This window comes from Anneissia japonica, unplaced genomic scaffold (genome assembly GCF_011630105.1).
Source record: "Anneissia japonica isolate Jap-2015-1 unplaced genomic scaffold, ASM1163010v1 scaffold26_len2425191_cov177, whole genome shotgun sequence".
In the NCBI taxonomy this organism is placed as follows: Eukaryota; Metazoa; Echinodermata; class Crinoidea; order Comatulida; family Comatulidae; genus Anneissia; species Anneissia japonica.
The window spans coordinates 148,180-162,431 of NW_022685220.1; the positions used below are offsets into that span (position 1 = coordinate 148,180).

Here is a 14,252-nt window from a genome sequence, read left to right on the forward strand (position 1 = left end):
TGAAATATTATTAGTTTCCCCTAACAAGCAATGAAAATAATCTTAACTTTGTATATAACATATTGATATACATGAAATATTATTTTTCTTTGTAAATTGTTTTTTAATGCAGTTTCTATTCAAGAAATAAGAAATATATAACTGGTAATAATAAGATAAATAGTAATAATGACGTGACACTTATCAAAGGACACACCACATACAATTATGCAGAGAAAATAAAGATAATAATACCCAATGTTAAAGTGTTTAATAGCAGCAAATTGAGAGAAGCTTGCTTACCTCATTGCCTGTCTCTTATACACATCTAGATGTGTATAAGAGACAGTATATACCCTGTGTAAGTATCAATTATACGCACAAACTGCTGTTACACTCGCCCCGTAATAGCTTCGATCTGCTAAGCTTGATTTAACCATCAACGCGTTACCGCAAACACATGTAACGCTTACCTCGCCTAATAGCAAGCTTTGGTTCATACTATCAAGTTCCATGTGACAAATAAATGTCATTCTCACATATTTAGGTGTACTATAACATCTTCATGCCCATATATGGGTATATCATACAGATTTGTCACATGAAATTTAATAGTGTGGACAGTACTTTACTTGCGTTTGCGCGCGTTAGCGCGTCTAAATTTCTCTAGTGTGAACAAGCCATTGCGAATGCGTACCGAAATGAGAGTACGTGTTCCAGCAAGACAGCCTATGACAAGATGGAGAAATTTGTATTCCACATGTACAGTGCCACTTTAAAGTGATTAATTATTTAAAGATTTCAGCCAATACGACCTGGAAAGTCGTGAGCCGCATTCAATATTTTAGTCGATAGGGATGTGTATTTCAAATTGATTACAAAATGTTTAAATTTAATCGATAACATTTGGTATTTTTGTAACTTGTACTACATGAAATATTATAATATATTATATTTAATTCATAATGGATCATTATAACAGTTTGAACTTATTATTAACATACTTGGCAGAAACGAAAGTACGGCTCGCAAGTGACAACCAACATTAATATTACCTAAAACCATTAAATAGATTGTTTCTTTAAATGACACCGTTTAAAATCAAATTGTGGCCGGCGGCGGATAATGATGACATTGACTGCGCTTAGTATAATTCATTTTAGATGTGGAATGTAATGATTATGTAATGTCCAATATCGTTAGATTACGTAACAATTATCCAATGTTGATCCTTGATTGGTTGGTTGGTTGGTTAGCCAGCATTTAAATAAATCATCCATATTATGCCCCTTGAAACCTGAACAACCAGATCTTGTCATCCTTCCATTGGCTATGACTGAACACTTAGCTAGGCTACGTATTATACTCAGAGAAGCAGTAAACGCACGCATCACTACAAACGTCACAATGCGAGATAATCGCTTTAAAATATTTTGGTTGCTGATAGCTTGAGGATTGCCACTAATAGGCCTAAGTATGTAAGTTTTTATAGAAACCGTACATAATACGATTTTGGTGATAAAAGCACAACCGATGATATTTACATTACTGTATTTGCATTTGGCCGCGCTGATCATTAGGCTATATAGTTGTGATGCGCTCAAGAATAACCATTGGTGATTCCTGAGTACTATATAAATCATCCTCTTTAAATTTATCTCCATTTCCATTCAACATAGGCTTCTCATTTCTCGCTATAAGTGGTTGGGAAGCAGAGTTACTCAAGTTTTTCTTGAGGGGTATATTTCCCGAGCAATTTTTTCTCGACCCGATGGGACCCGCCATCGTTACGAAAGTTTGATTGCGCTTGTGCCTTGCGCTCAAGCATTCCAAACGTAATATACTTTTAAATGCGAATCTGAAATCTTTGTTAAATATGCCATAAATAAGAGGGTTTAGCGTTGAGTTGCAGTAACCGAGCCACGTTAAAACACTGAACAACATTGGCGAAGAGCAATCCGGACAAAACGAAGAAACAACGTTCACGGTAAAAAATGGTACCCAGCAAAACAAAAACACACCCATTATAATGCCAAGCGTCACTGCGGCTTTATGATCGCGTACCGCATTTGGAGAATGGAAGCCCGATTCTCTGGAATCGTAGTTGCCAATGCGGCCTTGTTTAGCGTTGCGCACGTGCTCCCGCACAGCTACAAAAATCCTTGAATATATTGACGTCATAACTAAACAGGGAAGGACAAAACTAACGAATGACGAGAGTGTTGCATAAATCAGATTAATGTCTTCCAAAGTACAAATCAGTAATTTGTCGTCTGCGTCATCGTTTAGTAACGCGTCAGTAACATTCATTGGTAACGCGTCACCTGAATTACCTTCGTGCCAACCGAGTTGTATCGGCATAAACGACACTAAAGCCGACATGATCCAAACGAACATAATAGTTACGAGTGCCCTGGTTGGCGTCATCCATTGATAATAATGTAACGGTTTCTTGATATGCATGTATCTATCCACACTTATTGCACATAAATTAAAAATAGACGCCGTTGAAAACATCACATCGAATGATATCCAAATAGTACAAAATGATTTACCGAACGACCAATAACCACGAATGTCATTGGATATTGCGAAAGTCATGACGAGAATAGACACGAGAAGATCCGCCATAGCTAGCGATACAATAAAGCTGTTTGCAGTTTTGCGTAACTTTGGGTAGGTGGCAACCGCCAGACAGACGAGAATGTTGCCGATAATGGAGGCTAGAACAATGGTGCCCAAAACTAGCAACATTGTTATCGTTGCAGCCAGTGTAAATTTTTCATCCTCGTTTGAGTCGTCTGTGCCATTTCCGACACTTGTATTTTCGCAAGACCAGTCCACCTCAGTGGTCAACATCATACGTGGGTCTACACCTGGTCATGCAAAGGCCTGGTCGTAAGACCTACACCTGGTCGTACAAGGGTGCACTTCTTGTCGTAGTAGCCTACACCTGGTCGTACGAGGTATACACCTGGTCGTACAAGTCATGCACCTGGTCACTTACAAAGATCAAACGGAGGTTAACCTGTCCGTACAAGAGGTTAAATTGTTTCCGTTATCTCTGGAGGGTATGGCGAGCGTATTAAAGTTCACAACCACAGATCCTTATATTTTTTATCGGCTAAAGCGCAAAAACAAACGGCGTTTTAAACATCATGGAGATACAGATTTATTCCTTCTTATATAGGCCTGACCAAATGAATATAATCTCCACGGCAGTACAGTTGGAGTTGGTGGTCTCCAGAGGGTTGAAGCGAACATGTGATCCTATTAGTAGCCAGCTGATAAAGGAGCCAGTAAATTAATCAATACGCTGATTGAATGATTATACCGACGGTTATTTGGAGTTCGTTAAGAACTATTAAGTCAATTGCCGGTCATGTTTTCAACGACTTTCTAATTAGGTGAACGGCGAAGGTTCCGTTTGTTGTTCCATCGTCGAAAGGCCATCAAGCTATGGAGATGCCGGCTTATGTCTGCAGATGAAATAATAATATAGTCAATAAATAAGACGAACATCGTAAATTATGATTCAGACATTCATATTTTTATGATTCAGATATTCATATAAATTATGATTTAGATATTCATTTTTCCCCTGTCGTTATGTTTGTTGGGGACCCTATCGGAAAAAAACTATGGTTTAATGGGTTATCCAGATTTTTCTCTTTTTGTATCATGTATATTTATCTTGTTTTTATTTGGTTTTAAAATGACTTGTTTTTTCTATGTATTTTATGTATTGTATATAGAGAGAAATCAGATAAATTCAATTCAATTCAATTCAATTTAATATTATACAGCCTACTCAAATATTATGAAATTATTGATAATGTGATAATATGTGTCACCGGTTAATTCCTGAGGTTCAGAAGAACAAATCATACTTTTCCATGTGCCTATTTCATGTTCCGAAAGACATGATGACCTACCCTAAATGAAGAATTAAAAGCAAGAAGACCCGAAATAAAAAAACAAAATTCAACAGCCAGGCAGAATACACGACCTATACCGTACCTGACCGTGGAGTATAACTCGTTACTCCATGACCTGACAGCAACAATTAATACAGTATACATGATTTACATGACAACAATGATTTATTTGATTAAATAAATGTCTTGCTTCAAAATAATACAGTAAGTTATAATGGTAAGTTGCTCCGAATTAAAACAACCACGACGGCTACACACATGTAAGTCTATGTCAAGTGTAACTTAAAAAGCAGTAGAAATAGTTATGTTTATTGACACACATTTTTTAGGTAATACCAGACAACTATATGCACATGATGCTCTATATAAACTGTCTAGATGAGGCTTAAGGTGTGTCGTTCAGAGAGGCGGAGCCATGGCACGGGGGTGGAGGAATTTCTCTCAGATAATTTTCTCTCCTTACCCCACCCACCAGTTTCCTCCACTCAAAAAAAGAAAATAAAAAAACAGGGAGAAAAAGAAATGATATATATTTCCTACATATTAGTAAACTATCTATCCTCTGAAACCCCAAAATTGTATTTTTTCGAAGGCTTCACCCCACTCCCAGACTTCAGACGCTGGCGCCGTCACTGGCCGTTCAGTGGCGGATCCAGAAATTAGAAATAGAGGGGCCATAGGAGAGACTTTCACACTACCTCAGCCTGTCCCCCCCCCATCCTACATTTTTGAATAATTTAGGTGGGGGCAGGCTGGCTCCCCTCCCCCCTTTAATCCGCCATTGGCGTTGTTTCTCATTGTAAAAAGAAATCCTATACCATGATAGGGATCGGCCCAGGACTCTGGAATTAGAAGGTACGGTAAGCATCTTAACTACGAAGCTATTCAACTCTGCTTCGAACATCCACAAATCAATAATAGTGTAATGATAATAGTAATGCTTAGAAAGTTTTAGCGCAGAATATAACTTTAGTCCTATGTTAAAAGAATAAGGTGCAGTATACTCTATCACTTTCCATAACTAACATCATTTTATTGAGACATTAGTATTTGCTAGCTCTGGCTAGCTCCGTCGTGTGAATAAAGTAGAATTCGAAATAATGGTTCTTATTAGACAAAAGGAGAAAAAATGTCCAAATGAATGAACAACTTAAACCTACATTGATACATTTGCTGAATTATTATGTGTGTTTTATGTAAAAGTCGTGTTAATTTTAAATAGTATTTGTTTATTATTTCTGTGTCGCGTAAATGTATCGAAGAGTAATGCTGTTTCGCATGAATTACCTGTAATTGAACAATTATGCAATATGCCTATACCTTAAATCAAACTTGCCTTTAGGCAATGGCGGCACTAGCGGGCGGCCATGGGGGACGGGTTAGTTTCTCCTTTCGGTCAAGCATGGACTCTTCCTCCTCCCCTACGATGAGTTTGTTGGACTAAAGTTAATTTGATAGCAATTGTTATAGGCCTACAGATGTCTAAAAAGCACAATGTTGGGCGAACTTAGACCATAGTATCTCTCCTCATGAACCCCAATAGAGAGAGATTTTATTTCGTGATCCTGACTAAGGTTCTAGAGAGGACCCCTGATTCGGACCCCCTGTCGGACTCGATGTACCCCGTGTCTTCAAATTTTCTAGAGCGTGTACCTCCAGTTTTACCTTATTATGGAACGCCAACAGGGCCGGCAACTGTGTTTAAAAGTTGCCCTTTTGATGTTCCATAATAAATAGGATGGAAAGACACGCTCTAAGTTTTAGCGTACTTTACTTTCATATCGCAAACTTAACATTTGGACGGTATTGTATAGGCCTACTACTGTATATAATAGTAACCAGCCCTACCATTTTAAACTATATTTCTATCTTTAAAACATTTACAGATTAAATATTCTAAAGAACAATGCCCAAGTTCAAATAAAGGATTTATTCCGCCATTTCGAATCCATTTACACTCCTTTACGTCACACTTCATTACTTGAAGTATTTTTCTCTGATTTACGAGGTCTATCAATCAAATATCAGACTCTTTGAAACGAATTACTCGCATCGATGTTTAAATGAATGGTCTTCATTATTCTCATTTCAATTTGTCATGTTGCTAATCAGTATGATGGACAAAATGTACCTTAATGTAAATGGTAATCCCTCGGAACTTGTTTTCCACAGAACGTCTTTATCTGTAATATATTTGTTTATGAAACTTCTGTCTATTACGCTGATGGGCCAATACTATTTTATTAGATATCAATACTAAAATTGTAATTATTTTGTTTTAGTTATTTCCTTTTATAAATTTTTAAGTTAATAAAATTAATTAATTAATTTACAATTAAAATGCATAATCAGATAAAAATATTCTTGGACAGTTTTTGCAATGTGCATTATACAATATTAGTATTATTTTGATATGTTTATGATAATATGCCTAATATGAATATCGATATAAATAGGCCTTTTTTAATAATTATTATTTTTACATATTTTTTGCCATTGTGTCTTGATCTATTTCTTATCAAATTACTTTTGCTATTTTATATTTTTGCTAATTTCAAATGTAATTAATAGTCAATTGTAGAAATGATATATATGACAAATAAATTTATCTTATCTGTTTAACAATAACAAAAATACTGGCCTAATATATACCGGTTGTGTTGTGAACATTTGTCACGATATTAAGATGCTTGCGTTTAGATCACAGCGCCGTGTGTTCATGAGAATGTCCTCTCGAACTCATAATGCATTCTCATTTGAGTCCAATAAAGACGAATAACACAAAGCAACGCCTTAAACAAGAATGGGAAATTGCATCGTATTGGATCATAAAGTAAAGCGTAAAATAAGTTCGCATAATGATATCATATTTTAGTAATATATTTTATGCGGTGTAGTATCATACAGGAATGTGAGACTGGTCTCTGGATCTCCCAAGAGTATACAAAATAATATCATTGCCGACTTCATCTTAATGTTGACGTTGCTCAAGACAATTGTCTGCCCGGTTACATGCACCTGTCAACGTACATAATGACGGATGTAGGTGTTAACATTGGATAAAAAAAGCAAGCGGCAGTTTTGGAAACTACAAAGTAGGTTATAGGTCGTGTCGGCATTTCCCGTTACCCTTCGCGAACATGATCATAATTCGGATTAGTTTTTATAACTGATTAAGAATGTATCAATCTCTTCGGAAGGAAGCGCGAGAGTAAAATGATTACGTAGATTACTTAAAGCGGCCGTCATGGAACTTGCTGGCTCACTTATTCCATAGGTCTATTCAAAACTTTGAAGCCCGTATGTTTCGAAAGTTAGTCCAGTTTTGTATGTTTTGTTTTGTCACGTATTATATAATTTGGAAATTTGTGAATAAATGTATGAATATATTGTTCCATTTAGACTAAAATTAGTGCGCTTTCGAGCATCGGGAAAATATTTTTTTTAAAATAAATTATTTCCCTATTTTATATGATTGGATGCCATGGTGCGCGTTGTCTTATGCGATACTTAAACACTTTGATTAAACAGATAAGTTATATTGTACTATAACACTTTCTGGGCAGTCACGTCAACAAAGACGTCAGAAGCCCCTGGCTTCTTCGGGGACGTACTACCCTGTGGGAAAAGGCTAAAGCACGACTCGCTTCGGCGTATTTGACGTTTAAGGACGTATTGATGGATATTTTAGTTATGCTAGTGCACCTTAAAAGGACCCCACTCGGGCAATGTGTGGGGAAAATGCTGATAAATATCCCGGGGCCCTTGTATTTAGCCAGTGAGATGTCATAGCTGTTACGCCACTGCTCCTGACTGGGTCTTTAAATGTGACCGATAGTTTGAAATTATACTGGTATTAGGCCATCAGTCACGATAATGAAATCAAGTATCGTGCAGATTTCGTGTTGCGTCACGAAACTCCACATTTTATTGCAAGAAGAGATAACATCCTCGTCAACAGCACGCTAATGTCATACTAAAATGTCACCAATGATTTTGTAGGATGGCGTTAGGCCTACGTGTTGATGGAAATCGTTGATGGTATTTCAATTTTATTGTCGTTATCGTTACGCTCAATTAAAAATGCATCATGCTTACTCAAGAACCAGCCCTTTCGTCACATTCGTAGTACAATCTTTATGAAGTTTATGGAGCGAATCAAAAAAAAATTGAACTATGATCATAACTCACGCACGGTCATCGTGATGGCTTTAACCGATGTAGCCAATGTTTGATGTAACACACGATGAAGCGAAATAAAGTGGTTATCATACATCGATCTTAATTGGTGGCTTAATTAGGAGAGCTCAGCCCAAGATGACAAGAGGGAGAGACGTGTATAATTTATAAATATAAACCAAAACAAAAATTAAATTAGAATTTAATATTGTACAATAAATTTAATTGAGCCTCTGGCAAGTACATAAGTAAAATGTGTCAACGCTAGTAAGTCGTTCCTGTTTCTGAGTATAAAAGTAATGGAATGTATCCAAAATGTACATAATAGCAACACAAGTAATCAGATGGGAATTCACAATACTAAATCCAATACGCATTCTTGCGTGAATTTTATATGCTTTTTTTATTTCTATAAAAAAAATATTCTTCTTAAAGTCATAAAGGCCTACATTCTTGGATATTGTTATTAAATTAACTGCATAATACTACACCTATTACCGATTGAAAAAATATACAGTACCGTAGTTGATAAGCCGTGGCTGTGTGTATATGTACAATGGACGTTTTCGCTAAGCCCCGCCCATTTGATTTTGTTGCTAAGGCCCCTACAGGGGTGTAAACGTACGCATACACGTGCGTTTGTGGGACGACACTTGTGTTTGTGTGACGTACAAGCGCGTGGTGTTGTGATTGGTTAGTTGTTAAGTTTGATAGGAAAGTTATGCTACGAATGTCACTGAAGACATTTAATTGTTGTTTTTTTTTTTAATTTGGTTCTTTATTTAATTAAAATTGAGTCGTCCTCACACGTTGCAATTTTGCTTACGATAAGCTGCGCTCCGACACGCTCATTCTAAAATCGTCTGGTGCGCGAAAGTTGGCGCAACGGGTGTGAGAAGTATACGACAGACACGAATTTCTCTAGTCACATAGAAGCGTATGATTATTGTCAAGTTTTGAAGATGTTTCAGTGGCGGATCTAGGAATTTGAAATAGAGGGGCCCCGGAGAGGGATTTCACAGATGGGTGGTCTATTATACTAGCTCAGGCCCACCATGGTTGGGGCTGAGGTAAGAAAATTTATGATTGTCGCACCTCTAAATGGCTGGAAATGGCACTCTCAGACTCTCAAAATTTGAGTAGAATTTTCTCTTCTTTTTTTTTTTCTTAATTTTTTTTTATTTGAAAAATTTAGGGGGTCCCTGAATCCGCCACTGTGTTTAAGGAATTGTAAGCACTGAATCGTTTCTGTTTTGATCTGAGAAAATGTCGGACTCCATAGAAGAAGAAGAAAAAGAAGAAGAAGAAGAAGAAGAAGAAGAAGAAGAAGAAGAAGAAGAAGAAGAAGAAGAAGAAGAAGAAGAAAGAAGAGATGATATATGTTTGCATTTTGACTGCATTTTTTATCAGAAGGCAGAGCAGTGGCGGTGACAGCGGGAGGGGGTTTAGGAGAGGGATATAACCCCCATGTGCAGGCCAATTCAAATAACGTTATTTAGACTGTCAATCCCTAAAATAGTGGTCGAAAAGCATAGTTTGGACCATGCTCAGCCCTAAAAACTCTATTACGGAATTTTATTGATGTGTTACGACAGCGAAATCAGTCATTTATGGTGGTTATGTTCTGTCAACCAGGCACAAAAACGTATTTATAACGTAATTTCACAACTAAAATGACATTGCAAATTTACAAGACTATTGACGGCCGGGCATTTCACCACATCTCTGAAGACAGTGAGCAAGGTAGCAATCTGCTTAAGCAGAGAATTGGCAAATTTGATAATGCATTCGGGCAATCAGAGTAATCGGGCAATCAGAGTAAATCAATTTACGTTAACTCCAAATCAGTTCGATATCCAATGCATATAAATAGGCCTAATAATGGCAATGTACCGACGTGCTTCCTTTGCCGACTAACAGAGCATACACTATAACATACATTTATTGGCAGATAAAGCATAAATGTAATGAAATAATATCAGCAATGAGGTGGGTGTGTCATGAGAGCAGCTTAGCTTAGTCGGCTAAACTGATGGTATCCACTGTGTGCGCTAAACCGTGGAGATCTCAGTCCCCGGTTCAAGTAAAGCTCGGTTTGCATACAATCGCTCAACCTATCAGCGACAGTCGCCGATAGTTGTCAAGAAGGTTGAACCTGGTTCATCTTCGTCGATTGCGTTGCAGACGAATCTGAGTAAGCCTGCATTGTTAGTTGCTACGACGCAGCCGGGAAGGCACCCCGATTCGTCTGCAAGGTACCCCGATTCGTCTGCAACGCAATCAGCAAAGTTGAGCCAAGATCAACCTTCCCGACAACTGTCGGCGACTGTCGCCGATAGGGTGAGCGATTGTATGGATACCGAGCTTTACAATAGATCACCGTCTTTCGGATGAGACGTTTAGCCAATTACACGTAGGCCTATGTTGTCTATTTAACTCAGCTTTATTCAAACCGAACACTACCTCGTATGCTATACGTGCCTATTGTATCAACCATTGTAGTGATAAACTCTTACTATTATTTCAGTATAACACACAACATCTCCCATCTGGTAAGTTTTCTTCTGTCTATTTAGGTAAAGTAGTCCTAATGCGATCAAACCCTTAATATTCGTATAAATTCACGATCCGTACCAGACGAAATGTCTGCTAAATTGGCCTAGATTAGCTTACCTCTATAAGTCAATGCCACCTACAAATTCAATCTATAGCTTTGTGATGATCTAACTGGGAACCTTTTACGTTTAATGTTCCAACTGAGGCGCACGTAGCCAGGAGTCGTACGAATATGAAATGATGCGTAGTGTACGCATGCGCACGGGCGGCTGTCGTGGTTTAGTGCTGCTTGGCGTGCAGCCGCCTCGACAGGCTCGGTGTACCACAACAGCGATTATAGTCGTTGGTTAAAATTATATTCATTACTCTTTATTCAATTAGTGAATCAATGCTGATTGCCAAGTGATGTAATTCTGCAACAGGGATGTTGTTAAAGTTTGACAGGAAGGGGATGATTTGGGTGGTAATCATGCGTACAAGCTTTCACTCTCCTTTTCTTTCTATCGCTCTGTTGGAGCGCAACCCGTTGTTACTGGTTTTCTAAAAATGAGGTCAAGAAGCTAATGTTACTTAAATCGCGAGTTGTTAATGATATCAGCTCTTTTGTATTCTGTTCGCGTGTCTTTACTGTATATTATGTTCATGCTACTTTATTTACCTTAATGGAAATCGAATATATGAAATAAAAATACAATATTTATTTCCATTAAAATTCAATATAAAATACACAACACACATCATTCAAAATAAGTGTAAAAAGATGGAGGAGATCCAACGAAAAGCAAAATGGCACCTTTAAAAAAACAAACAAACAAACAAAAACAAATGTAGAATAGAGAGAAGACATCTCACACCCACAGAGCACAGAAACAATGAAGCATGAAATCAATTTAAAAAAAATAAAATATGCAAATTAAAAAAATTGGTGAGATTAAAGCATTGAAAATAAAAATAATTATTTTGTTGATAACTTGTAAACACATGATAGTGTAAAACCTTGAATCTTGCCCTTTTTTGGGATTTTAGATAGGCTTCTTTTCGAGGCTACTTTTTCGAAGAAAAGAGGGGGCTTTTTTTTTCAAAATGAATGCTGTAAATTTCTGGAATTACTAGGCCTAGGACTCCCGTAGGACGACTACCGGTATAAAACAATATAATTATATGGCCACTGTAACATCAGTCTGTATAATGGAGTGTATTAACCGGCATAAAATCATTAGATCTACGGTCGACGGACCATGTTCGTGACCCAAGGTCGGGTCGTCGATCGCATCTGGATCTCAAAAAAAATTATACAGAAAATCTGAATTGTTAAAATTAAATACTGTAAAAATTATGAGATTCCCGTGAAAATATCGAAACAAAACATTTTTTTTTATAAAATGTTGGCTAATGTCTTCAATTTGCGCCGGCGGTGTACTATAATCTCAGTCAGACCGCCGTTTGTTGAATACCGTAGTGTTTGTGTTTCAAAAAACACAGAAATATTTGTTTTGGACTTGTGATACAGTTTTAGAAACTCCACAGTGCTGTGTCACTCATTCACATCCTCGGCTCCTTATTTGTATACTATTGAGGGGCATTTACACTTTTAAGTGCCTACTAGCTAAATTAGTGGGCATTATGTAATCAAAACATGACAAAGGTGCTAGCAACCAAATGGAAATCAACAAATCGTGAAAATAAAATTGAGAAGCTGCTTTAGGTAATTAATTTTTTAATAAGTATGCTTATCAAATATTATGTTGTTGTTACAAGACACATATGCCTACAGTACTTCGATATACAGTAGAGTCCCTATTAAGGGGACACCTTCAGCACATAGGGATATCCCTATTCAGGAAACACAATACAGTAACGACTCAAAAAAGGGTGCATGTTGTGATATAGATTAGAATCCTATTGAAAGTACACAAAGAAAAAAAAAGAAATTCCCATGGTTATGAGTAAACTTTGACAAGATTGGTTGGATGTAGGCCTATACCGATGTTCACATTAAGGGTTCAGGGAAAAACATTCTGGTTTGATGTGAAGTTTCTTTGCTCAAAAGGTGTCAAAATATAAAGTTTTGTTTTGTTTTTGTTTTGTTTTGTGTTTTTTTAGACTCATGCTGCTGTACAATGAAAACAAAAATTAAGTGTCCTCCGGGGGTTGAATATTTATTGATTTGACCATTTTACACACCCAGAGAGTGTTCCCGTCCCATTATTAAGGCCTGTTTATACTTGCAACGATAACGATAAAAAAACTAAAAAGCAATTGTTTATACAGAACCTCTCTGATTTCTTTTATTGTTTTTTAGCTTTTTATCGTTAGCATTACCGTTGCAAGTATAAACACGCCTTTAGGAGTGTCACTTAATTGGGGTTGGCCGTACAGTAGTGTTAAAAGATATAAAAATTCCTCTCATTTCACAGAAAAGTGTCCCCAGAAGTGGTGCCTCAAAGTAGGGTTCTACTATATTGGTTGTATGTTTTGTATCTTGGACATTTCTATGATAACTGGAGGTCTTAGGTCGTGGGAAGTTATGGCAACAAATGTTCGCTCCTAAGGAGTAAAAGGTTGAGACCGGAGCTCTGATGGCCGGAAATGACACTCACACAGTAAAATTCATCATCATCGCATCACCATTATAGACAAAATGAAGCGCGAACAAATAACATTGTCTTTGATATACTTTACTTTAACTACTTCAAAGCCTCGAGTCCAAGCCCATCTCAGCCCCACCATCCATGTTTGAGACTGAGGTGCGAAAATAAGGGTATAGTACCTTTAGATGGTCGGAAATGACACTCATATAGAAAAATTCATCATCATCACATCATCCTTATAGTAAAAATGAAGCGCCAACAAATTTATCATGATCTTTTATAAGCGATTTTCGCAATCAGATATCTAATTAATCTATGTGATGTACCATAGAAAATAAAACTTTATTTTGTTTGATGTATTTACTTTACTTTACTTACTTCATGTGCCGAAAACATTGTCACAGAAAAGTATGGGTCCAACCCCAACCCTTAATATGTTTGGTTGGACGTGTCCCCTCGTTCCCATGGTCTACGCCCATGCCCATGCTATCTTGAATAGAAGCCCATGGGCTTCTTTTTAAGATAGCAAAGACTTGTTCTCGAGATTCAACCCATTGGGTTTTACATTATGCTAAGTTAAATAAGCAAACATTTAAGAATCCTAAATTGCGCTAAAGTACCGGTATGTGCACATTATTGCTATGATTTACAAATCATGCTATAATTTATAAGGACCTGAAGATAATAGGCTACATTTTTTACCCTTTTGACTGGAATTTGTAAATCATCTTCTTTTCTTGTATTGTAGTTGTGATTTTCATTGTGAGCAGTAAAAAAAATCTTAAAGTGAAGCTGGAAATCATATTTATATTTGTACATAAAATAGCAACTTCATTGATATATATGTCGTAAATATTCAACACATTATATTTTTAAAATAATGGTTTAGTTGAAAACAGATATGAACTAACTTGTAACGTGATATTGCTTTAAAGGCACGCTTTCGTAAAAGAAACAATTTATTAATTTAACATTATCTGGCATTCCCTATAGAATAGCAATCTATAAT

General features: G+C 36.8%; 1 protein-coding gene across 2 annotated transcripts in view; it reads right to left on the reverse strand.

The window, feature by feature from the left end:
- Positions 1-337: 337 nt before the first annotated feature.
- Positions 338-14,252, reverse strand: part of LOC117108653 (dopamine receptor 1-like) — an 18,212-nt gene continuing 4,297 nt past the window's right edge. For both annotated transcript variants that reach the window (XM_033250751.1, XM_033250758.1), the window contains exon 2: positions 338-3,458. In XM_033250751.1, the coding sequence (XP_033106642.1) occupies positions 1,561-2,841 (1,281 nt within the window). In that variant the 5' untranslated portion in view covers positions 2,842-3,458 and the 3' untranslated portion in view covers positions 338-1,560. The remainder of the gene's footprint in view (positions 3,459-14,252) is intronic.